We start from the raw sequence: 27749 nt of genomic DNA on the forward strand, positions 1-27749 counted from the left end.
CATATAAATACACTCTTTATATAAAGTTCTGCATTTAGGTACAATCTAAAATGCAGGAGGGTGGTTGCTATCACAAATATATTTACTACCTGTAAAGTGTCTCTAACAGGTACACAGTAACAATATAAAACCAGTATGTAGCATGAAGTTTTAAGCTAAGTAACACATCTTTCGTGCATGCCCTATAACTGGACAAAAGTCCATATTCAGCATCCAGTTATAGGTCAAAAGTAAGTAAAGGTTACCAGAGCCCAGGAGGAAGTCAGAAGAGTCGTACTTCAGCCTAGAAATGATGGAAAAGACGCCAGAAGATGAGATGAAGACCTAGGCTCAACATGCCAAGCCCTTGGAAGGGAAGAATGCAGAGCAGCCCATATGGACGAGATGGAAGACTCAGTAGCCACGGCGTAATCTGGCAGAATGGTATGCAGGCAAAGTACAGAAGACTGTGACTAGCAATGGATTCAGAAAAGTAAAACTCCCAGGATGTGGCTCCGGCTAACTGGGTACCTTGGCGGGACCCACATGACTCTTGTGCAGAGGTCGGTTCCAGTGTCTGGTTTCTGGAGGTTGCGGTAGAGCTCCCTAGCTAGAAGATTGCAGGTGATGGACATATGGAATAACCGGCCCCGAGTTGACTGCTCACCGTTTCCTATTAAAAGTGAGCCAACCTTTGTTGCAGAAAAACACACATGAATCTGTACTGCCAGGCTTCTTTATAGGTCATAGAATTAAAGATAGTTTTTTGGTTTTCTGCACTTGAGGTGAACACATGACACTGGAGTCTGATTATTATTATGAATATTGTTATAAATGAGCTCTCGTATTTACGCATAGGCGCGCTTTGCGTGCCAGTATTCACAAAGTCCTTGTTCCGTAGATCAAAGGTGGATCCATCACTATGATTGGAGGGCATCCATCTTCAGTAGGTGGTTGGTGCATGGCGCTAAATCCTTGACATGCGTTTCACTTAAAATCATCTCCATCAGGAGCAAATCATGAGATAATTAATAATACAGCTCAAAGAAGACTTCATGCTGTATGGTGATCACACAAAATTAGGTTTAAGAAAAATCGGGGGCCAATACCAAGGTAATATTTACTTACAGCAACCGAGTTGCAGGCAAAGGAGCACACTCCCCGGAGCGAGGGGAAATTCAAGGTGCCCCAGAAACGACTGCAAAGAGGCCCTCTGGCACCGGATGTCCAGAACAAGATGTAACCCTCAACTTGTTGGATTCTAGCATAGCATCAGCATTGAGAGGACACAATGCTTACCCATTGGGACGGGTAAGCTTGGGCTCCGCTGAGGAGTGTAGTCCTGCAGGCAACTCATAGGTAAACCCTCGGCGGGAAGATGTGATAGAAGTCTAGCCTGAAGGTCCTGCAGTGGAGAAGCTCTTATTGACAGCAGCAGGAACACTGTTTGGTTTGGTTCCCAGAAGCAGAGCAGGCCTCCAATCTCTGGGTCAGTACAGCGCAGAGGTAGGAGCTGCTGGAAACTCAATGTTGTTGCTAACGCTGTTCATAGGAGCTACCCCCCTCCAGAACTCTTCAGGCACCACTTCTGCTTCATACTACTTTGATGACCCTAACCCTCTTACTAGATAAGGTGCATTTAAAATGTTGGCAGCCAGCCAATTAGGGCAGGGTAACCAAATTCGACTTTTGTGGGCAACTGTGCAGGCAAATACAGGGATGTGGAGTGAGGTGTCTGCAAGAAACCTAGCTGGCTCCCATTCATTTAGGGAAGCTTTTGTGAGCTCTGAGTCAGAGGTCAAATCCACAGAGTGGGCAGAAAGGATGCTTCTGTTGTGGAATTTGTGCAAGAATGGCCATATGGAAAATGGCCAGGTTGGAGGACTTAAACAATTGGTAACCATTTTACTCCTGTTCAGGGAGCAACTGGCTCCCAACGCAGCTCAAAAGGCTACTCCATGCAAGCTAGTAACATGTTCCCCACCGCCACCCTCTTGTGACTCTAGCATACTTTCCAGGCAAAGGAAATTGCCCCAGGACAAAAAAGCCATTTTATTGTGCCCTACCCAGGTAATGTTAGAGGTCACTGAGGCAGCACATAAAAAGGGAGAAGCAGTTACTAGTGAGACTTCACAGGGACAAACCTAGTTTAAGACACTGGAAAATTCAGTAAAATGCAAGGGAGTTCACATGGATGCAGCAAATTCTGTACCAGTGGCCATATAAAGGGGCAACCTCCATGGCGACTCACTTTTCATGGCCTAGAGCAGTGACATTTTCTTCCTCTTTGGCTATTGCGTTGAGAATCATTGGTCATAGATGATCATATTTTTGCCATTGAATTATGTACTCATGCTTTGTGCATGGATTGGGGCAATGGTTACCACCTCCTTAGTGTGCCAAATTTAAGTAATTAATTGAAGTGAAAAAGTAACAAATAAAGGGACATTTTTCACTGGCATCTTCCCCTCGATCTGCATTGTTTCCCTCCAAACCATGTTGCAGCCAAACTGCTGAAAGGGTTTTAAATGACATACTTATATGGACTGTGGAATCTAACTGCATGCACCGTTGCCAAACCATTGCTATATACCTATGGCTAATGCAGACTGCTGCCTCTGTTTCTTCCCCAGCTCCTGTCCTGTGTGTTTGTGAAGCAAATGCAGAGTAACTTCTGCTGGGTCATCCAGCTCTTCAGCCTTGTCTGCACCGTCAAGGGCTACTACAACCGTGAGTAGTGACTGTGTGGTGGAGCTGCTGTGTCTCCTGCGGGATTTGCAATGGGGCTTCATCAGCAGGACTGCATGGCACAGTTAGATTTCTCCACTGCCTCTGAATTATCTATGACCCGGGTTTGTTCTCCTCGTTTATCTCTTATTTGCAACTCAGATGCAACAGAGTAAAAGAATATCAGATTAGAGGGAACGGGGGGGGGGGGGGGGGGGAGTTCTCCTACATATTTGTATATACTGTCATGAAGTCCCCCATCTAGTTCTTGGGAAAGACAAGCGGTCGACTCACAAGCCTGGATGCCACCCTGAGCATGTGGTTGTTGGGCCCAGGGGCTATAGAGGGTGGATCGCCTGGTCACTGTGAGGGGTCAGAAATGTGAGGCAGACAACGTTGTGACGGTTCTTCAACAAATGCCATTTTGTTAAATTAAAAGGTTGGATAAACGCCTCACTATTCCTACCGTGACAAGGATTTCCCTGCCTAAAATAAACTAAAGGAAACACTCTAACAAAGGATATCTCTCCCTCACACTTATAAACAATAAACACATGAGGTAATGCAGCGCAGTTCAAAGACAACCACAAAGAGGTCTTATACCACAATATGCATCATCTTTGATGTCATCCTACGTGGCAAACTGAAAAACCTATTAGCGGGAGGGATTGGTTAGGGGAACATTTCTACTTATATAATACATAGGGGTTAGTACACCATTGGCTGTCTCTTATCTGTGAGGCACACCTTGAACTACCTCTAAATCGGTATAATACTGTTTAAAGCAAACAAAATGGCTGTGAATTGGCCTATGTATAATTGTATAGCAGGTTGCCCCATAGACCCACTGATTGGTTGGCATTCTCACTCAACCTTGGACTTTCGGCTCGGCTAGCAGCACGTAAGCGAAACCCAGGTGCCTGAATCACATCAGATTACTCCCCACTTTCCCATTTAGTCCATTAGCTCTCATCAGTCCGGCCATGAGCCAACGTTGTCTGTCTGTAGTTGACCTTGTAGCCTGTTCTCTGTTCTGGAACATTCAAGGGATTGTAAGCACATCACTATCTTCATCTGAGGCTTAATGAATAGTCCTTGTTTTCGACTTCTGAATCACATGTGAAGAGACCACAAATTTGTCCAGTTCGACCACTTATTTACTGCTATTTGATTTAATTATACTGAGTGTCATTGCTCTTCTTGGCCTCTGGAGACTTACTCACTCTACCTTGCACAGACATTATACATTTTTAATTGTCCAATACCTGACTCCTGCAGATGTTTTCTTCTTCTTTAATCTAAGAGAAATAGGGCTCATGCATGGCTTATCCGTCAGCCTCCCTTTGTGCTTTGCAGCTATTCCTTAAAAATAGCATCCTTGATCCTAAGCCAACATAGACTCCTCTTTGTTTTGCACACAAAGCTGTTCTTCCAGCGTCTCCTTCTCTTCAACCCTGATCTGTTTCAGAGGTAGCTGAATTGAATCTCGACACGAGCCGGCGTCCATTTTCCAATTATGGCCGTCCAAGCCACATTCTATATTCCTCTATAGCAAGCTTCTATATGTCTTTTCTATCTTGCGTTACTGCGTATTTACACTTATTGGTCATCAAGTTACTTTGTCTTCTTTTGCATTCATGATTACTTTATCATTTTGTATCTGTTTCTCTTGTTACATCATCTCTCAAGTATTTTCATATCGTTTCAGTATGGCTTTGTATATTTGCTTTATGACATCACTCTGCACTAATCGGGTTTCACTCAGTGCTCCATGATGTCCAATGGTGCATGCCGACATCCTTCCACAGGGCATCCTTCCACACTTTCAGTGTGAGGGTACTTTTGGTACAGCTGTCTGAATGCATATCATCTCTCGTACACTCAAAGCGGTATAGGAACAATACATGGGGTCCCATACATAGCTATTCTCCTACTGTTCCAATATGACAGCGGTGAGGGGGTGGGAGTTGGGGATAATGTGTCCAATTGCTTCTCCACATTTCCAACACAGTTCTTTGCAACTTCAACTTGTCAACAGAAAGTTCCAACACCCCAGTGATTCAGCAAGGAAAAGAGAGCTTTTTTTTATCTTCCTTGAACAAGTGTAAGATTTATCCTCTTCAAATAAAGAATGTTTCCTCAGTTTATTGATGGCCACAATAATTGCCTTGGCCAGGATGATTTGTCACAATTGAAAGTTCTAAAGCAATAGGACTCCTTTATAGCAGCTTTACAAAGTTCTTTCTTCAGCACCACAAACATAAATTGCCTTCGTCCGGATGACTTTATAACACTTTGTCATTTCTCAGGAGGATAGCTCGGGGGCAACGTGCTCGCCTTGGAAGCAAGACGACACAGCGCACCACAGGTTCAATCCCTGAATCCGCACTTAGAAACCTCTGGGTATTAAGCGCTTTATAAATAACCTATCATATAGCACTTTGTAAACTTCTACCTGGTTTAGTTCTATGACAGGCCTTCTCCTTCAAAGGGTTGCCATTCAGGTTTACTCCCCTGCCTTAATAGCTTTTCACAAGTGCTTTTGTAGTTACGATCAACTGACGAGCGGTTCACAACAGCTTCACAGCTTCTGTAAAGGAATATCATAGGGATCAGCTAACAGACTTGATTGAAAAGGGGAAGGCCGTTCTTTTAAGCCGTTATTATTCACAGATCTCCTTTCACTGTACCTTTGGGTGTTGGGGAATCTTTTAGCTTTATATGTCTTGAAGATTTTGGAAGGGTTTTAATTCTGCCGATGCCTAGAACTTTGTAATTGTTCTCACTAATATTTATGTATATGTTTAGTTTGTGGAACAAAAAGATGGTTATTACAGCAAGCCATTACATTCATTGGCACTGAGGATATATGCTGGTTGTATACAAATTGTACGAATAACAATTGTTCGAAGAACAATTGACCAAATTTAAACGGTCAATTAGGATATATATGCGGGGGGAAACCCCCCGCACACCCCCACCCAATCCAACCCCCCACCCAATCCCCTTATATTATTATTACACCAACCCAACCCATAATATATATGAAAATGACCATACGGTCAATTGTGCAGAAGGTCAATTCGGACCCCTATTATTCGAACAATTGTAAACTAACAATTCGGGTAATACCTATATGCTCCCCTAGATGAAGACAAATACTGGATCTCACCCCACGGAGTCCTCCAATTCCCATGGGCCTTTTCTCCTCCCAGGTGATCCTCCCACCACATCCACCACATGGGGCCACCTGCACTCACCACGCACCCCATGCTCTTTAAAGGTTTCTGGACGGCCACCTGTGCGATTGGGGGTCCGCCCATTGTCACTGCCACTGCCCACAGCTTTTTGCCATCTTCAGGGTGGGCCCTGTTGGCTGGAGGGCCCACCCGCGCTCACTGCCGCACCCAAGGCATACTTTAAGTACTTTGGGTGTGGGGGAGTGCTGTTAGCGTGGGCAGTGACTGCATTCCCTGCGCAGCCATTTTATCTTCAGGTGGCATTCCCATTGTCATATGCTCCCCCAATTGGGTTTGGGAAAAATTGGATCTCTGAGTTTGTCATTTGCTTACCCTAGTTATTCTATAATTTGATGGTGATGGTAGACATACTAATTGATGGAAGCAGCTCAAATACAGTTCTGTTTCTGGTTGCAGTAAGCCACCTATTGAAGGCTCCTGCCTTCCTGAAGTTATAATACTGGCCTGGGAATTTGTGGCTTTCTAAGATGGCCTTCTTCTGGGGGGAAATGGGATTAAACAAAGTGCAACACCCCTTTTGCATTAGTCGCCCCTTCGAAAGGGCAAAGCCAAGCCATAGGTGCTCCAAGCTATGGTGCTACTTATAATACAAGAGATTGGCAGTGTGAGTGTCTTGGTTCTTGGGCATCACAACCTGGCTGGATGATAAATGTGGACCCAAAAATGCAGAGTGGTCTTTGCTTGTGAAATGTGTTTCCACTTATCAATTTGAGGACAATAGGAACCAAAATATAACTTGTGGTGATCAACAGACACCAATCAGGCACACCAGAAACAGAGGACAACACATATTGTGGTGTGTTCATTATTTTCTGACAGAACTGTAATGGTAAAAGATAAAAATTTGAATGAGATTTACTGGCAATATATGAATAATTAATTGTGGTTTATTCTCGCAGCAGAGTCTGGTGCCACCTGACCTAGGTATCGGCTCCTTGTTGCATACTTAATGGGGAGGGGACACAAATCTCTAAAAATAGGAGACATATTGGTGTAATGTCACATCCCTGCCTACTTCCTGCAATGCAGCAACTGGACACAGCGCTGTGCCACATCTCAAGGTGCAAGGCAGCATCTATTCCTCATAGTTATGAAGTTCCTGGAGTCTGTCAGGACCTCCAGGAACATTTCACTCACATTCTTCACCTCCTAACCCACCAAAGCCAGCTACCTGAAGGGCTACTTAATCCTGGGTGGCTATCCTTGCTCCAGATTTACTTTATCCACCTCCCGGTCAGGGTAAGGACATGCAAGAGGCCTCTGCATCTCATCATCGGATGCCTCTGAGGAAACAATCTGTTAAGGGAACATGAGGGCATAGGTGAAGGCACTCCCTGAGCCAGCTTTGAAACAGACATTCTTGCTCGATTCACCCGTTTCCTCCATCAGGATTGATTGCATGTAGAGGGGCACAGGGACCCCATTGGTTGCAGGTTGTACACCCCACCTACACTACACTTTAACCCATATTCAGAAATGTTTGTTTACAGACCCTCCATCGGTGAGTTGGTCTGTCCTCAATACACAGTGGCATCTATTCTTTTCCTGACCCCCCCCCACCCCACCTCATGCCCTAATGAATGAGTTTGCCCTGCTACAGGGACCTCGCTCACTATACATAGAACCACAGACTGTCAGTTTAGCTGTAATTATGCAATTGGATGGGGACTGGAGAACCTGAAGAGATAACTGGCCCTTCTTAGTCACCAAGTAACAGCTACTCCCATGCAGTCTCTCATAGGACTCCATGCTGCCATCTACAGTCCAGTATCTCTCACCACAGTCCAGGACCACCCAACCAACAAGCATTTAGCATGACATCACACCAGGAACAATGATGCTGAGGGCTTAACCCCTTCCACAAAAGGCAACCTTGTTTGGTCAGTTCCTCGCCAGTAAAGCTGAAACCCACATTCTTAAACCAACAAAATAACGTCTGGTTTAGAGAAGCACTGCTGACCGCCATCTGAATCGGATGCACGTGGAACAGGATTGTACACAGAAGGGTGAACATTTGCTGAACGGGCAAAGGGGTAACCCGGGGTGCTAAAAAAAAAAAAATGTAATTAATTGAATAGGATGCTGCACGCGTCCCTCTTAACAAATGGAAATCCTTTGCTAAGATGGCCACTCTTCCATTACCATGGCAGTCGGAAAAGCGAGAGGCAGTGGCAGTGAAGCGGCAACAATCTGGTAAGTTGGGGAATCGTTAGAAAATTAAACGGGTGGTTGGGGTCAGGATGGCGGGGCAGGGAGGCAGCCGGCAGGTTCCGTGGAACGCAGGCCTAGTTTGGAGGTTTCAGCCCACGAGCCATGGAACGTGATTGGCTGTGCCACCTGCCCCGGGTGCTAATACCTATTGTTCGAGTTAGTCAATGTTAGTTCATGGGTATCGTTGAATTACATGATGATTGCCTTGAAGTGAGTGAAGAAGCAAAAGAGTCAGAGTCTAGTTCTATATGGATGATGGAGCATAGTATCTGAGGAGAAGGCTCAGCCAATCGGGAGCAGAGGAATGTGGGCTCAATCTTATGGTACAAGACCACATTCCATCCTGAGGCCAGCACCATTTTGGTGTGTGGAGTACAGTGTCACTGCTGTCCCCAATCACCAAAATACATGTTCTTCAATAGTATTTTTACAGTTACCATAATTACATGATGCAGCCCATGGCACTGCAGGCCAGAGAAAGTAAGAGTGACGATGGATGCTGATAAAGTCCTGAGCAAGCTGTCGGCGTAGAAGGCGAGATGAGTTAGCCACCTAGCTGAAAGGGTGAGTCACAAGAAAACCGTGAGGGTGAGAAAGGGAAATAATGCTCACCAAGATGGTCAAAGTAGACTGTGCCATGGAAGGAGGTCATGAGCTGAAAGAACCCTGGATGAGCCGCCCCACAGCTGCTGGAGGAGCTCTGATCTGGGAGGAAAAAGCATGAAAACATCCCAGTTGACAAAGACGTGAAACAAGAAGAAACCCCACCCCAGCACTGCTAGACCCAGCAGAGAAGGCAGATTAGTGTGAAGAGAACACTGCAACCAAAGGCCTTTAGAGGGTGAAGAAACCGAAGCACTGTTGAGAGGAATTAAGTGGAACAAAGGCACAGGTGTTCTGAAGTCTAGGGAAAGGGAACCAGCGAGTGCACAGAGACCAAACAAGCTGGAACCTGGAGGTGAAGTTCCACTGTTTCGGAGAAGACCGAATAATTGTTTTATTTTATTGTTAATTTATAACCTGCTTAATACCAGCAAGTGGTTTCTAAGTGCGGGATTGGGATTCGAACCTGTTGCACTGCGTTGTCTTGCTTCCAAGAGAAACATGTTGACCCTGAGCTACCCTTCCTAGAAGAAGTAGAGCTCATGGAAGGAACAGAGGGAGTACATGCCTAAAGCATATTAAAGAGAGGGCTGTAAAAAATGATAGTGACGGCTGGAACCAGGAGCACAGAAATACAGTTGAAAGCCAATACAAATGCATGCTGGGAATGGCATTCCAGGTTCTCAGCCACTACTGAGAAAGATATTTAAAGGAGTCACATCACATGTAGGGACTGGAGTCCAGTTAAAAAAAAAAAAGAGACTGAAATCAACACCAAAACATGCATTTTGGGTCTGTTGTATTTATGGAGGAACAGTGTGTCATTTCAAACAGAAATTACTTTAAACGTATGCAGTAACCGGCATAGTCTAAGGTGCCTTTGGATTGTCATGGCTAGTCTTCAAATCCAACGTGGGAGCTGCTGAACCCCACAGTCCCACCAAAGCGTAGCGTTCTCAACTAACTATAGAACCAGGTGAGTCCGTGACACCCCGGGGGGGGGGAAGGGGAATTTGGATAAAATAATAAACTCAGACACTGGAACTTGAATTCCCTTCATTAGGACAGTATCTGTATAAATGAGAGATCAACAAGTTACATCTAAAACTGTATACATTTATAATAGCATTTCAAATTCTGGTTATTTTACTCTCTCAAACAAGTGTTGCCTGAAAATCCTCGGCAAATGCTTAGAGGATATATTACTTGTTATTTAATGTTTACATTTACAGTTATTTCTTGCAAGAGATGAAAAGATGATAGTTATTTTTTGAAGTCTTTCTTCTCTTATGAATTCAAGTGTGCACCCTTTGATTCTTTAATGAGAAATTATTCTGATAGCTGTTTTAAATGAGATTCAATTAGTGAATAGAGTTCCTCAGATTGCACAGGATATTCTTCAATTAGATTGAGGTCTGAATTTCAAACTCTTGAAGTGTTTCTTTCTTCTAAGTGGTTCACTCAAAGATATTTCTTTTTTAAAACTGGTTCAAACTTCTGATGCTCTATCATAAACATTTAACCATTTCTGTATAGTGTCTATTCTTTCTTCAGAATAAGTTGTATTTGAGTTTCTTTAATGTTTTATCAAAGAAATAATATTCACTTCGTGAATATAAAAATGTTGAAGGTAAGAATCTTCTCATACAGTCTGCTTGTAATATTCTTTGAAATATGCCTTTTCAAAATGAGTTCATTGAAGTGCATTACATAAAAAAATTAAACTCCACAATAACATTCTCTAGAGTGAAGCTTAAAAATGGTTTGTTTGTTTAGAGGCAGTTTAAATGAGAAGAAAAATAATACTGTAGCCGTGCATGCGCACTTGAACTCCAACTAGGAAAATAGATAACCAAGTCTCTGTAGTTCGTATAATATACGCGGAGTTAAATGAAACAAAAAATATATTCAAAATTCAAACGTTGCTGTGTCGCTTACCTTGTCTTCTGAAAGAGCGAATTCAGAAGAAACTTACACGCCACATCTTCAAAACAAAAAGTCAGCTGACACGCTTCCTCAGCTGGGCTCTTCCCTGCAACAACGCTCGCCGACTCGATCGAAAACAGAAAATGAAATTCACCCGAAGCGAAGACGTCTCGTTAAGGGATTCCTGAAGAGGTAACACAGACATCAGCAAAAGCACGCGTATAGATAAAAAAATAACTGCGCACAGTCACACATGTGTTTAGTCAGATTTCGCATTAATCCTCTCTCAACCTGAATCCATAAATAAACAAAGTTGCTTCAGTAAAGATTACATAACCGCGCACAGTCACATGCGCGTTTAGTCTGATTTCATATTAACCCTTTGCCAACAAGAATCCATAAGTAAACAAAGGTTGCTTCAGCAAAGATAACTTTCTTTGTTATACTGTGCACAGACTTTAACCTAAACAATATGAGTTATAATTGGCTCTGAATTCTTTTCTTTCTTGCTGTTGGATTCTCTTCTTCTTTTCACTGAATTGAAGTCTCTTCCTTTAACCAAGGTTGTGATGACAATTTTCACTTATTTTAAGTCCGAATCTCTTCATAAAGGCTCTGGGCCTAAAATACTCAGGAGTTAACAAAAAACATGTCTTGCTCAAATGATGAACTAAATGAAAGGCAGTTTCGAATGTTGAGATTACACCTTTGATTCCCCCTCAACCAATCATGGCTCCTGCTCTTTTCCACCATCTTGGCTTGGGCTCCCAACTGCCCTCTGAAAACAAAAGTTAAGGCCTAACCAGAAACCAAAATGAAACTTAACCAAAATTAAATAAAATCACACATAGATTAAGATTTCACTTTCATTTTACATTCTCATGGATCTATGTCTACTCAGAGAAAGAATATTTAAAGGAGTCACATCACATGTAGGGACTGGAGTCCAATAAAAAGAAAAGAGACTGAAATCAACACCAAAACATGCGTTTGGGGTCTGTTGTATTAATGGAGGAACAGTGTGTTAATTCAAACAGAAATTACTTTAAAAGTATGCAGTAACCGGCAAAGTCAAAGGTGCATTTGGATAAGGGCAGTGTTTCATTGAGTGACGTATACTGTTGGTAAAGGGGGTAAGACTGGGTTGGTAAGAGTGATATGTACCGAGGACAGAGACTGTAGTACGTGCATAATACTTTTTAACATTGACAGCCTGCAGCCAGTATTTACAAATTACATGGTAGTCTGAGGACATAATGCTGGGGTCAGGTGTTGGCTTGGATAGGAGGGTAGAAGGGTTTGGGGGGGCTCCATCCATCGCTACCAGGTGGCGTTTGAACAGTGTATTGGAGATTTCCCCTGAAGAGGTGGCTTTGATTGCGGGGCGAGAGCAATCCAGTCAGCGGCAAGTCTGTAAAAGAGCGACATTGGGAGGAGGTACAAGGGTTGCGGGGGACTAATAGCTTGTGAAGAGCAGAGCATTCAAGAGGGGAGAGTACAGTGAGGTGCAATCAGCGAGGAAGTGAGGAGCAAGACCATAGATGGATTTAAAGACTGGTATAAGAGCGAGCAATTTTACACGGAGAGCAGTCCAGCTCTGGTACCATTAGATAGGAAGGGGAGAGTATCTGGGAATTCTGAAGAGGGTGCATGCCTCAAAGTTAAGGCCTTTCCTGAGGCAGTGAAAGAGCAGTTGTGTGGGCTAATAAGTAGGCTCATATAGTAGTTCAGTTTGCTGAGCACAAGAGTAGAAATAAGGCGTTAGTGGAGTGATGCATGAAGTGCTACGGGGCTTTTCCTAAATGTTTAGACGGTTGAGTCTGTTGTGGTGGCAGTGACCATGCTGAACTGGATGAGTTTAAAGCAACCATCAAAGGAAAACTCAAAGTTGCGAGCCATGGATTAAGGGGTTAGGGGGCCAAGGGGGAAGGTTTTGAGAAGGAAGGGTGGGATCATCGTTCGAAGCAGGAAGAAAGATGACTTCTGACCTTGAGGCGCTGAGCATGGGGCAGCGTAGAGGCTTCCAGTGGTGGATTGCTGTTAGGTTATGTATTATGCATTTAGACATTTGCTGCGGTGAAGGAGAAGATGAGTATCATCAGCAAAGAGGTAATAGTCAAAAGAGGAAATCAATTAACAGGGAGAGGAGATGTAAAGTGTGAAGAGAAGCGAGCCCTGGACTGATCCTTAAATACCCAGTGGGAGGTATGTTTGAGAGGAGGTGCTGAAGTTCCATGAGATGAAGAAGTCAGATGTGTACAAGTTCCCAATTGTCAGGTCCTGTTCACTCTTCTCCGCACGAACTGCTGAACCCCACAGACTCCATAAAGTGTGTGATCCACAGCAGATTGACAAAAACTGTCAGAGTTCAAACCTCCCGTGGGGAAAGGGGAAGTGGAAAAATAAAAATGGCACAGAATTCCTGTCTTCTTACTTGAAATAATCTGTGCAATCCTCTGCAACTGCCTAGGGGAAATAAGTCTCTTATTGAACCTTTGTCAGCACTTGGAAGATTAAACTTTTCCTTTTTAAAACTCAGAACTTGACTTCACTGACCAGTTTCCTAGAATTGGTTTTTGTACTGCTTGCCTTGGTTCTGACTTTAAATTCAGTTTATCAAGAACTCTTTGGCTGGCATCTTAGGATTTAATTAAATAAGTTATTTTTGTTTTAGCTCAGTCTTTTCTAAAAGATTAGTTTGTGTACTTGCTTCCTTTCGTCGCGTGGAGACCTCTGAAACGCTTGTCTCTCGTGCGGGTCTATTACACGATTGTCCACAGAGAACACTAATCACCTACAGGCAGGCGTTAGTCTCTTAAGCAGATGGGCGTTCTCTTGGGTACATGCGTGCAACCGAAATGGATGATTGATATAGTGTTTCACTCGTTTGCCCCTGCGTATTGCGTGAAGTACAGAAGAAACTGTACTTGCTGTCTACGTTGCCCAAACGAAGATCAAGTGCCTCAAACAATGTGCTTGCGCTTGACTGCCTTCTAATGTTCAGAAGTTCACTTGTATTTACAATGTACTAAGCCAAGGAAGCACTGAACAGGAAAATGAAACGTTTGCTTGTGCTCGGAGCATAAGTAATGTTAGTCTAACTTGCTGCTTGCTGAAATGAATTGCTCCAAATGTGCACTTCATTCCTTACTAAATACCTAAACTATTAAACTGTAGTTACATTTGACTTTCATAAATTTGCTTGAAGAAAAAGTTCCTCAGTGCTGGTTTCACTGAACTCCCACTAAGTAACCAATTGTCTTGTCCCACACAGCCCAGATCACTGATCATACAAAGTTTTCAGGTAAGATACAGCACTGCTTATATTGTCAAAGGCCTAACTACAGAGTTACATCAGGGTTACAGCAGCAACTGGATACAATCCGTCCAACCAGCTCCCAGAATCTTCACCTCCACGATGGTTTGGGAAACTTTCTCCCTGCAGTGGTTTAATTAAGGACCAAACCCAATTGATTCTATTCCAAAAGAAACATACACATTATCCTAAACTCCTTCCACCCATGTGATTCCTGACACCACCACCATTGATAAAGAGATTAAAAGGACACTAAGTGCGTATTGAGAATTGAAGTTCAAGTTCCTAGGGACCCCATGTGAAAGAGATTGGAACGAGCACTAGAGTATGCTGGGCAAGGCCATCAAAGCTCCCAGTTACAATTGTTACATAGACTGAAAGGAGTTTATTCACTGGTCGACGTGGAAGGTGAGCCCCCAAATTACAGTGATAGAAATCCAGACGACCCATCCGGAGAAGGGAACCACTGACAGCTGGGAGTTCACACACATCCATCCAGCTGTAGGTGACATTGATACTGGGAGAAATAGCAGAGGAAAGAACTACGATAACCTCAAAAACCAACATAAGAATTCCAGATCACCCGACCCTGCTTAACTTCAAAAACTTGTTGAATTCTCTTCTTTGACACAGTTCTGTGATCTGCGCATAGCATCAACCTTGTTGCAGCCTAAAACACGTCCATTTTTAAAAAATGTGTCGTTTTATGCATTACTTTGTCGTGCATCCAATTGCAGGTCAAAAGCTTTGCACAAACATAGATTGCATTTATTTAAAGAAACATACGCTTTTAAGTACTTGTGTATGCTAGTACATTTCTGGGTTTTAAAAACCAGAGCCAAGGAGAAAATAATGCAGTTGCAGCAAGTGCACCTGGCTAACCAATCAATGGAGCTAGACATGTAGTGAGTGTGCTATGAGTCAACCAACATGTTTTGGCCAGGAAAAGATTTGTCGATTTGGAAAATGTTATCGCATTTTAAAGTATCTTGTTCTGCTTGTTTTTTTAGCAAAGGACATGGACAAGGACAAGGACTGCGTGCTTCCTGTGGAGGAGGCGGGCATCATCTGGGATGGCATCTGCCTTTTTTTCCTATTGCTGCAGCGCCGAGTCTTCCTCAGTTCCTACTACCTGCATGTCCTGGCTGACCTGCAGGCCTCTGCCCTGCAAGCTACCAGGTGGGGGATCTCTTTCTCGGTTGGCTGACAGTCTATCGTCCTTGATTTATGCCTAGGACTCTCAGTCTCGGATGTAGGTGATTTGGCCAAATCCATGTTTTCGAAAGAGTGAAGTGATCGAATTAATTTTTTTACTGCGGGGTAGACCCCCGTGAACCTCACCCCTCCCCCTACCTTTTTGATATCCCTTTCCCTACCCCCACATACATTTTATTAACATGTTTTTTCGGTTTAAAAAAAAACACCTTGGTCATTTCTTCCTCAAACATTGGATTCTGTCACTTCTATGGTATTGAGGAATCTCGGGTGACATGGGAGGGATATCAAAATTCCTGTTGAATTGGAGCAGCTGATTGTTTAATAGATTGGTACATATATATTAATTCTGTGAAAAATAATTATGATCATGACTGTGTAAAATGTGATTGCTTTTGTGCTCCATCAAGAACAGTTTTGTTGATTTGGAAAGAAACCTGTATTCTCACATTGGCTCTATTTATTTAAAGGCAAATTGATTTGGCGTTTTTGAAAACTATGAAATGGCAGCATGGAGAAAGTGCGGCTTTTGTACTTTTAAAGCATAAAAGGAGCTTTTTTTATATGAACCTCACATAACGGCTTACACCCATTCGTTTTCCTGAGGAAAAAGTCAAAATGTTATCAAGCCGAAGTGCAAAAACCACTAAAGGACATTAGACCAAATAAAAAAAACTTGGGCATGAAGCGTTGACTTAATTACCAGGACAGGTTTGGGGTTATTCCGTTCAGTAGTTTAAAAAATATTTGATCGAAAAGGTGGTGCCCCCACCTTCTCAATATATCTTTATATCTCTCTTGGTGCTTTGCAGTAGAGGGTTTTTAGAAATGAAAATCCGCCTTTTCTTTTTTTTTTTTTTTTTTTTGTGCCTGGTCTGTGCGATTACCATGGTAATATTGGGGGAATCCAAAAACGAATAGTGCAAAAAAAGCAATTTGGACCAGGCAAAAAAGGTTGAAATTGCATCAGGCTAGAGCTTGGGAGGGGGAAAGAGAGCATCATTTGTAGTTTGGGGGTGGTCTGGGGAGCCAGTACGTTTTGGACGTTTTCGCATTATTGGGGGAATCTTGCCGAGATTACTGCGGTAATAACTCGAGACGCGCTCGAAAACAAAAATGCGGTACACAAAGCAAAATCTGCTGTGTGGCTACAGCCTGTTCCAAAACTTGATGGTGGTTGCCTTTGCTTGCCGGTAGCTACAGGCGGGTAGGAATTGGCATGAGATGCAATACACGGCAGTGTAGAGAGAGGCCTATATATGACTCCTGCTTTGTTATGGACAGGTAGCAGATCGAAGGGAAATCTGCTAAAACAGAACACCTCAATTGCTGGTTCAACACATTACCAAGTTCCCGATTTTTCTTCCGGAATATGGTTAAATTACTTAAATTTAACTTGAGTGAAAAAATTATTACATCCAGAAGAACTATTGTTACATTCAGCATTTGTAATTAAAAATGTATCCTTTTACTTCAAGCAAACCATGCATTCCAGAGACATAGAGGCATCCGGAAATGTCAAAATCAATGTCGTGTCTTGTTGCCGCCAAACGTCTTCCTGCTTGCATCGCTCTCAAATGCAATCTAAATAACGTTCCACCTATTGTCCAGTTTTAAAAGAAAGGCTTTCCCCTATCTAGGGGGTAACCTTTGTGCAACTAGTTCATTTAAAAAAAATCCATTGTACACACTCTGTTCCTAGCAAGAGTCCTTGTAAATCAGAATATCTTCTTTTGCTAGATTTTGTGTCCACTCCACACCATAAACTTGCTGCTGATTCCTATTCAATTATATGTGGGAGGGATGATTAGGGTAATAAAGTATAGCGGGTTTTGGGGGTCTCCCCCCCCACATATAATTGCATGAAAATATGCAAAAGGAAAAAATGAATTGGATATTTTTGGCATCAGTATTTATTTTTTAGATAATCGCAGAGATCCATTCTCACTCCCCTCCTCTTGGAGCTGATTCTTCTTTCTCCACTCTAGGTTCTTTTCCCTCTTTCTCTCTCCTTCTCCTGCCTCCCTCTCCGGTTGAGCCAATGCATACCTAATTCCCTCCAGCAGTACTCCTCGGGATGGGCATTGAGTCTGATCGGCTCTCCTCTCGCCATGGTGTCTTATGCGAATTTTCAGCTCGGTCTGCATTAGCCTTCCTGGACTCTTCCCCTTCATTCTCGTAGCTCGTTCAGTGCAGAGTCATTTATGCGACTTTTCTGCTGGGCTCTTCAACCTTCTGAGGGTCTTCTCCCTCATGCTTGCAGCTGATCAGGGCTTCTCCATCTGGCCTTTGGCTGTGCTTCACGGCACCCTCATAGTGTGCATTGCAGTGCTGCCTGCTGACACTGGCATTTTCTCTCTCCAGCCACACCTCCTTTTGGCATCTTTGGCACAGTTCAACTCTGCAAGGCCTGCTCAGCCACCTCAGTGATTGACTGTTCCAGGGCCGTGCCTCCAGTGGGCCGTTTCACTCGTCTCTCCTTAGTCTTCACAGGAGATTGGGCATACTGTCAGGGTCCGGGTTGACTGAATTCCACAGGAGCTGATGCTGGCCCCACAGACCCTCACCAGGAGTTCACCTCTCAACCCTTAAGTATAAGCTGAGCTGAGAACCCCAAGAAAGGGAAAGGGGAATTTGGAGAAAATAACAACTGAGACACTGCAGCCCTGCAACCGTCTGGTAGGCTCTGGTATCTGTAGTAAACAAATACACTTGGTTACTTATATATTAATATAAACTTCCTTTCTAAAATTATTTTAAAATAAATTCTAACTTCATTACCTCTTAAACCTCTGTATAAGACTTGGAGGTTAATTATATGTATGGAATATCTTGTAAACAATTATCATGCTTAGTGCATATAGTCTCAAGCCATTCAAGTCTCTTCAGAATCCTAAAGTAATGACCCTTGCAAGCACCTTACAGATTTAGAAATTCTTCTTTGCTTTTCAAGTTCTTTTAACTCTGTGAAGTTTGAGTTTAAAATGCTTTTGTGAAATGCAGTCTTTCTTTGAAGAATTGAATTCCTTTTGCATAAAAATTACATTAAATAGAAACTCATAAACTTCCTTGAATGCTGCTCTCCTTCTGCGTGCAAATCTTTTCTTTTTACATATCGAACGCATAGTTTCCTTCGTGACACGGGTTTGCGAACACGCGAAATCACAAGATGTGAAAAATTGTCCTCGAGTATAAAATTCACACACGCATATTAACTAACACACGCACGCGTGAAAACAAGCATATGCGCGCTAAAAAAACAACTCGCGCTAAGTAAAATGGATTCGCGCTCTATCGCTACCGAACACACACGGTTATACGCAACGTCACTCACGTTAAAAATGTGCACGTGCTCAAAAACCACTCGCGCTATTCATTTGGACACGCGCTCTATCGCTCAGAATACCTGCGCGCTCCCAAAACAATGTTATTGACGTCACGCGAACTCGAGAACGCATTTAAACAGTCTTGAAACACTTTTCATGCAGTAAACAACTTTAAAACTTGAGCGCACAATCTTCACACGTGTTTCCTTATTGTAATAGAACTGTAAAACGTCTTTTCACTCAGTAAACTTTAAAACTCGTTAACTCTTTAAGTTTTCTTATGAAAGATGAAAGTTCACTGTGAAAATCTTTTAGCTTCTAAAAAGAACGATCCCACCTGATGTCTTCTAGTTCATTCCGGCTCAGCAAACAATTTTCTTACTTCTTTGGTAAATCTTCTGAACTCTGAAAGGCCTTACTTAAGGAGCTTAACTAATACACAACCAGCCACTGAATTACTATGGATGAAAGGCAGTTTAGAATCTTGCTCACCTCCCAAGAATCCAACCCATTATCCTATCCACCAATCAGACAAACCAAACATACTATTGTTCCTTAAACCAATCAGGTTAAGTTTCTTTCTCTCCATCTTGTCTTGGGCAACCACAATGTTAATTCTAAGTACAAACTCTTCCTGATTACTACTCCAGCCAAACTCTTCCTGATTACTACTCTAGCCAGCCCTGACACATACTTAGGGTCATGAGCCAAGTCAGCTAATATGTGAAAACAAGGAAATAATATGAGACAGGGTAACCAAAAAGGAAACACACCAAACACAGGTTACAAAGGAACATACAAAGTACTTTATTTTATACTGAATCCAGTTACAAAAGAACAGAACAAAATTCAGATAGCTATCGACCCTCAGTACAACACAGCGAACTCCGGCGTGGTTCGGTGTGCTCAGTGAGTGCAAAAATTCATTGAAACAGTCAGGCTTTTATACATTTCTCCAGCCTATTGTCCAGCCTTTCTTCAGGTTAACCATTCCATAAATAAGTTACTGCTCTAGGGTCCCTTGCCAGGTCAAATCTAGTTCATCTTAGGTTTATACATTAACAAGAAGAAATGGTAATAATGTATGCTCTAGGCCTAACATTACAATGCAGGACTTAATTTATACAATATAGTTAAGCAGGTGTTCTCATTCAATTATAGATCAGTTTCGGTGATACAGGTAATCCATTGCACACAGGTCAGCAGAAGGACAAGGTCTCAGCTCATGACCTTAACAAGTGGCCTGCAGGCAAGTTATACATTAGCTGTACAGAGGTCATGACAATCGAGTTCTGTTCTGAATAACATAGGCTACCATTTTAGCTCACATGGTGACTTTATAGAGCAAGAAAACCTAAAATGGCAGCTTGACCCAAAATGACAGTTTACATGGTTTCTAAGGTCAGGACCTTGCAATGCGAATTTATTCACATGTAGTTTATAAGCAGCTTGTTAGCAGCTTGGCGTAGGCCAATATACATATATTCATAGCAATATGAGGCACGATATAATTTCTAGTTTGACAAACCCTCCTTTTGGCCTATGCCAAGTGCTAAACTACTTCTGATCTCCCTGCAAATAACTCTGTGTCATCGTCCATACACCCTGAATAGCTGTCAGAAATATCTATCGCCATTAGATCTTTTACTAAGATCTCTTTCAGTACATACTCCTTAGAGGTTTTATCCGGGGCATACACTTTATGTCCTATTGTACCTATCGCCTGAGCGCAACATCCCCCTAGCATTGAACATACACTTGGTAGACATTGGATACAACAACAAAGAAATAGCAGAATTCCCAAAATAATCAGCAAGACAAAGCACTTTCCAACCCCAAGACCGCAAGAAGTCCCAGAACCAAGCGCTAAGATCCCAATTTCCCTCGGGAACATGCACTTCTGAACTAAGAATGTGCAGATTCTGTATTGCCTTAAAAATAGTTGGGGAGGAATCCGGTACGAAAACACAGCAAGCGGACCCCACTAGTTTACATACTCCACCTCGTTCAGCCAGAATGACATCTAATGCCATCCGGTTCTGAAGCGCTACCAATCTGATCGCTTTCTGCTCTAAAGTCATATTATAGAGTATATCTGTGGTCCGGTTGATGGTTCTCTCCAGTACTCTCGCTAGTTTCCTGATATCCTCAGAATTCGCTATCTGCCCAAAGAATGGAAGGAATGATTTTGCTACATCTCAAAAAAACCTGTGCTGGAGTGTCGCCATTCTCGTCCCGCCTTGGACGAGCCTTCGAAACCTCTACAGTACTTGCTATAAACACCCCAGGTAACAGGATTCCTAGATAACAAGTTCCCTGCCAATCCCTGGGCAACCATGGAAATGCTACATTTCGGCAAACAAAATAGATAGGTTCGCCTACATACAAAGGTCTGTCTTCCCCAGTCAAATTTGCAACGTTGGCACAACCTTTAAAATCTCCCATTGACCGGGTGCCATTCCTCTGTATGCAGAAAGAAACTGAGTCGGGGCTATGGTTAACAGTATAAGAAGGAGGCACGGCATCCTTATTGCCTATCGGAGCCATTTTAAAGGAAATCAAAGATTGGAAAGGATGAGACAGTCTATCAGAAGGCCTAATAGAAGCAATATTGAGCTTACTCCTATTTGTGAAAAGCGAGCATCCCAGGGGAGTCAGAACACGTTTCTCAAAACTATTCAAATTAGTGCCATCAAAGTTCCCCGAAATGCTATCGTTCCATCGGCCAAAGAACAGTGCTGTAAGTGAAGCATAACAAGCAGTTGTCAAAGATAAAGGGTGAATATACCAACCTAGCCCCTTATCCCCATGTTGCCGTAAATGTGAGCAGACCCAACAATTAGTCTTATTAAAAATGGCATGTGTTGCATTCATTATAAGCAACAAGGTATTATTGTGATACTTCTGTCTATGCTGTGAGTCCCTAGGTGGCAGAGTATGCAAATGTACAAAAGCTGTAGGAACAGTGGGTACAATTTCAGTCGGCAGCAAAGACTCTAAAGGATGAGTTTCTTCGAAATACCAAAGGCCTAAGACAGTGACTATTATAAAACCAAATATTATCATAAAAACACAGCAATACGTTTTCGGGGCCCAGGCACATTGTTCATTGTCCGAGTTGGTCACCCCCTTATTTATAAGTCCAATACGAGTGGTGGCGGTAGCAGGCATTGTAGATTTTCAATTGACGACCCCAATGTTCGTTGCTGGCGACACTATGGTCGCGCGGCTTCTTAGTCCTTCCACAACCCCTAGCCAACAGAATCCCCTTCCTCAACATTTTGGGCAAAAGCAAGCCCTTGATGATCCTTTCCTTCCTTGAATGCACAGCCGAACCGTGCAGTATGTCTATCAGATGCACAGCAAAACCGTGCCGTATGTCTATCTTCGTGGCCGGAAGTTGTATCTTGTTGTGCCTGGTATTGTTTGATTCGAGAACAAGATGTCGTCACTTCCCGTTGGAAGCAACGTATCAGAGGCAAGTGAAGTTGGAACAGCAATTTCCGGGAGCAAAATTTTTGGAGAGTGCGGAGACAAAATGGCAGCTTCCCCAAGCCTCACGGGCTCAGAAAGATTCTCCGACGCACTCTCAGTGCTACTCACTGCTTTGGGATCATTGGTTGCAGCGTTAGCGAGGGGTTCTGTTTCTTCTGTAACGTGTGGCACTGGGTGAGGAAGTTTCTTGACATGCGTCGTGTGGATCCAATGCTTCCGGCCTGCGACACGCACCGCTGTTTGGGTGACCAGCAGGACCTGGAACGGGCCCCGCCACCGAGGTGCAAGGCAGGAAGATCGGTCAAAGTATTTGACCAAAACCCAACATCCAGGTTGTATACTGTGGCTTGGGCCCTCGTATCGCGCGGGTAAAGCGTCTCGTACCTGGTGATAAATGAAATACAGGTTTTTAGTCAACTGGCTACAATAGTCTGAAAGCAATACATTTTCTACATTCCTCAATGCCCTAGGCTTCGGAAGACCCCAGATATTGGCAGGTCTCCCCATTACCACCTCAAATGGAGAGAGCCCAGTCTTAGTTTGAGGGGTTGTACGCATGGCTAGTAACACGATCGGTAAGGCGTCCAGCCATTTTAGTTTGGTGCCGGCACACGTCTTAGCGAGCTTGTTTTTTATGATACCATTGTGTCTTTCCACTAATCCGGCGCTCTGAGCATGTCTGGCCGAATGGAATCGTTTGTCAATTTGCATTGCCGTACATATCTGTAGAATTACAGCAGCGATAAAATGCGGACCATTATCCGACCAGATAACTCTCGGCAAACCGAACCGTGGGAAGAATTCCTTTAACATGGTCTTTGCAGTGGTCATGGCTGTAGCTTCTTTAACAGGGAAAGCCTCGACCCACTTACTAAAGGCGCAAATGACCACAAGGACATATTTTAGATTGTTACATCGCTCCATTTCAATAAATTCAAAGTGAATCACTTCAAGCGGGACAGAAGGAGGCCCAAAGCTACCTCTTGGAGTTGCTGTCCCATTTCCCACATTGTGTTGTAGGCAAATCATGCAATTTTGGACATAATGCTGGGCAATTTTTGAAATCTTATCATTTACCCAGACTTTCTCTAACATTCTCGTGATCTGTTGAGCGCACACATGTGTGGGACCGTGTGCCATGGTAACCATCATTACTATTTAGGCATTAGGAAGCAACCATTTCCCTTCAACCATGTCCACCCAACACCCATCATCATCGGGTTTCCCCAAGCCCTCAGCCCACCTCTTGGATTCTTCTAATGTGGCATCGGCTTGGATATCCCGTACAGACCCGACACCCTCATCCATTGCATAGGCATCTACAGTCTCCCTTAAAACATACATCTCTGTGAAGAGATCAGAGGCAGTTTGTCTAGCTATTTGATCAGCGAAAGCATTCCCTTTCCCTACATCATCTATAATCTTGCGATGTGCTGCGCACTTAATGATTGCTAACTGACTAGGGAGCGCAAGCGCTGAAAGCAATTGTACTATCAGGGAGCCATGTTGGATCTTGGTGCCATGCGAAGTTAAAAACCCTCTCTCTGACCAAAGTCTCCCAAAGTTGTGAGCCACCCCAAAGGCATACTGGCTATCAGTATATATGTTTACTGTTAGCCCTTCGGAAAGCTCACAAGCTCGAGTCAATGCTATAATCTCTGCGGCCTGCGCAGAGTTATGCGTAATTCTCTTGTCTCCACAACCGTACTCCATGTAGTGACTGCATAAGCAGCTGTGGATGTACCATCCAGTAGTTTGAAGCAGGAGCCATCACAAAACAGCTCCCCTTGTGGGTTATCCAAAGGAGTGTCCCTCAAATCAACTCTGCCTTTTGTATCTTGTTCAGTAGTACACAGGCAGTCATGTGACTCTTCGTCACCGCAAACAGTATTTTGCAGGAAAGGTAGGAGTTCAGCCGGATTAAGAACGCAGCACCTCCTAATTTGAATGTGGGGAGCAAACAAGATTAATTCATATCTTGTCAGTCATGCGGAAGTGAGGTGTTGCGTTTGGGTTTTGTTCAATAGAATATCTACAGAGTGAGGCACCATCAGGGTTAAATCATGGCCTAGGACCATTGCCTCACTCTGTTTTACAGACGCAGCAGCAGCAGCGACAGCGCGCAAACATCTTGGCAAAGCGCATGCAACAGGATCAAGGGCGGAAGAGTAGTAACCGCATGGCCTATTCTTCCCTCCATGTTCCTGCGTTAATACAGCCAAAGCACATCCATCACATTCATGCACAAACAACACAAAGGCCTTCTCATAGTTCGGTGTGCCCAAAACTGGCGCCGAACATAATGCAGTCTTGAGCAACTCGAATGAATGTTGATGCTCCGTATTCCATGGCAATGGCGAAGAAATACCCTTCTTCGTCAAGGCCAACATCAGTTTTATCACTAGTGAGAAGTTTGGGATCCATAACCTACAGTAAGAAGCCATACCTATCAAGGCTCTAACTTCCTTTTGTGTATTTGGGACAGACATGCCAGAAATGTGTTTTATTCTTTCAGGTGGCAATTTTCTTCCCGCCTTTGACAGGAGATAGCCTAAATAGGTGACCTCCTGGCAACAATATTGAAACTTTTTAAGCAAAGCTTTGTGACCATGCTTGGCTAGATGGATGAGCAACAACACAGTGCCCTCTTTACAAGAGCTCTCAGAGTCAGCGGCTAAAAGCAAATCATCAACATATTGAAGCAACGTACAAGTAGGGGGCAATTCAAGGGTATCAAGCTGCTCTTTCAAAGCCCTACTATAAATACTAGGACTCTGAGTATAACCTTGAGGTGCACGAGTAAATGTGAATGAGCGTCCCCCTAAGGTGAACGCAAACAAGTATCTACTATCCTCATGTATAGGAATACTGAAGAAAGCATTCTTTAGGTCCACAAAACTGAAGTGAGTAGCCGTAGCTGGAATCATGGTTAATATTGTCGTCACATCAGGCACAATCGGAAATTGCGGAGCAACGACTTTATTAATGGCACGTAAATCAATTATAAAACGAAATGGAATTGCATTATCACCTTTTTTGTACACGGGTAAAATCGGACTATTGCACAAACTTCCTGCAATCTCCTCAATCACCCCACGATGCACAAAATAGGAAACAATGTTCTTCAAAGCTCGCTTGCCTTCAACTGAGATCTTATACTGTGGAATATGGGGCAGCTTAATTCCATGTTTCAAAACTATTTTAACAGGCTCAATCTGCAAAACACCGACATCATTGTCATCAACTGCCCACAAACACTCTGGTACATTACTGAATTCTGGCGGCAAAGGTCTAGTCAAGAATTGCGAAACAGAACATTGCTGTGGTGAAATCGTCAAACGCACTCCATCAGAAGAACAATGAATTACCGCATTTAATTCCTTCAACAGATTCAACCCCAGCAAATTCTCTCCACAATTCGAAGTCAAGAGAAATGGACAGTGGTCCGTAAAGGGACCCAAAGAAATAGGTACCGGTGAAGAAACCGGACAAACAACTGGTGTCCCAGAAAACCCTACAGAAACATTGGTTTGCCCTGACAGTGGAATGTTTGGAACCCGAGAATGATCAATGGAGCACTTCTGTGCTCCAGTGTCTATCAAAAATTGATGTTTCCTATTTCCCACTACCATTTCAACGTAGGGACCTTTCTGATTAACGGGAATAGGTGTAGGTTCCAAACCCTGCTTCGGGCAATCCTAACGAAACAAAATATCATCAAAAGGAAGCTCTTCAGATAGATATGCAGCAGAAGGATGATCAAATATGTTTCTAGTATCCACACTCGAAGTCTGATTATCCTGTGAAAAATGTTGTTGGGGATCCTGCGAAAACTGGCCTCTACCAGGGCCCCCTACACCCAGGCGACCTCTGGATCGTCTACCCATATTTCCAAATGTGTTATTCGACCTCTGTCAAAGGACGGGGCATTGTGCACGCCAATGACCCTCCTGGCGACAATAGGCACACTGGTTAATATTCACAGGACCCAAGGGCACATTCCCTTCTGGAACATACTGACCTCTAATCTGCGAACTACCCCCTCTGGGGCCTCTAACAATTTGCTGTAACAATACTTTAGTCTTCAAATCACCTTTTCTCTTCTCGACTCTATCTTTTTCATTATTGACACGGTTCTCGTAGTACTGAGCCATGTGCATTACTTCTGATTGGGATTTCGCCTGCCAAGCGCTCTCAGAAGACATAATTTGTGACTGGATGTCAGGCAGCAATCCACGTACAAATTTGTCCACAAATAATCTTTTCCCAGACTCTGTGCCTAAGTCTTGTCCACTGAAATCCGAGAATACCTGTTCGAACCGATTAAAGAACTCGGTAGCACCCTCAGATTTTCCTTGGACACAGGCAGTAAGCTTGTCCCAAATAATTCTCTTTTCGGGGATTATAGTTTTCAGTTTTGCAATGATTCTGTCAGGCAAAGTTAGTATCACCTGAGGTGGTCTCTAACCAGCTGGCCTTTCCCCATCAAGCCTAACTATGTTAGCCCATGTATCTCCCAACCCTGGTACATCGTCTATAGTTCTAACTTGTTTCCACAAATCTACAGGCAGGAGTACAGGGAATAGCAAATCAATGTCACCTAGGGTAAACATTGAGGACTGCAAAACGGACTCTATCTCTTTATAGAACCCTGTCAGATTTTTCCTAATGTCAGGAATAGTTTGTCTAATAGTATTCACTTCCTGTCGTGAAAACGGGACGTGAACAAACTGCGATACATAATGTGCAGGAATGTCCACAGCAGGTGTACCTGCTGCAGCATTAGCGGGAATATCAACCTTTGGGACAAATGTCGGAGGAACCTCTCTCATAGGCAACTGAGATGTAGCCAACTAAAGTAGTTGAAGTGTCAAGTGAAAAAGCTCTCTTATAAATGCTCAATAACTCTGTGGGACAACTAACCTTTCTCTTTAAACATTCATCCTGCAGGTACTCTACCATTACCTGTATCACTTTCCTCTGCATTTCTAGCGTATATTGACTGTATGTGTCATATACCTCAACTGGAGTTATCGATATGTCTGAAATCCATCTAATCGCATCTTTTGTACAAATTTGCGCCTCCTCAGATGTCGATTTACGACACGGAAGAAATCGTTTCTGTACATACATACTTTCTTCTTCGTCATCCTCATTCCGTAACCTTTCCAACTCCTTTCTATACTCAAATATCCTCTCAACATGCTCATGTACCTTCTCCACAGTGTCTCTTGAAAACGCTAAAGTATTCAGGTCCCTCAACCCTTGTGGGAGGTCTGCATTATTTAATTTACCCCACATTACACATAAATGAATCCCTAAACCTTCAATGAAAACATTTTTCTCAGGAAAATTATCCATATTAGAAAGTGTGGCAAGAACATTAGCTCGATCATCTCTCTCCATACAATGCTTAGCCCATGCAAACAAATCCTGTTTCTTTTCTGTAGGAACAGTATTACGAGTAACAATCCTCGACCCCGCACCCTGATCAACTACAAGCGGTACAGAACTACTTGGGAGTGAGGGTGCAGGCAAATTCAATTGAGGTACTATTATTGGTGCAATGGGAAGAGGCAGAGGAGCAGGTGGAGGAACAACAACCGGAGGAATAGGAACAACAGGTTGAGCAGGAAGAGCAGGAATAACAGCAGGAAGAGGTACAGCAGGAGGAAGAGGAACATACGGAGG

At 43.3% G+C, this 27749-nt stretch overlaps 1 protein-coding gene across 5 annotated transcripts in view; it reads left to right on the forward strand.

Annotated features, from left to right (window-relative positions):
* PIEZO1 (piezo type mechanosensitive ion channel component 1 (Er blood group)) overlaps nucleotides 1-27749 on the forward strand; it is a 960480-nt gene that overhangs the window by 713502 nt on the left and 219229 nt on the right. For all 5 annotated transcript variants that reach the window (XM_069635852.1, XM_069635881.1, XM_069635891.1 and 2 more), the window contains 2 exons: nucleotides 2613-2709; nucleotides 15033-15201. In XM_069635852.1, the coding sequence (XP_069491953.1) occupies nucleotides 2613-2709; nucleotides 15033-15201 (266 nt within the window). The remainder of the gene's footprint in view (nucleotides 1-2612; nucleotides 2710-15032; nucleotides 15202-27749) is intronic.

The sequence above is a fragment of the Ambystoma mexicanum genome, chromosome 1q (assembly GCF_040938575.1).
Source record: "Ambystoma mexicanum isolate Mex_15411 chromosome 1q, UKY_AmexF1_1, whole genome shotgun sequence".
Classification (NCBI taxonomy): Eukaryota; Metazoa; Chordata; class Amphibia; order Caudata; family Ambystomatidae; genus Ambystoma; species Ambystoma mexicanum.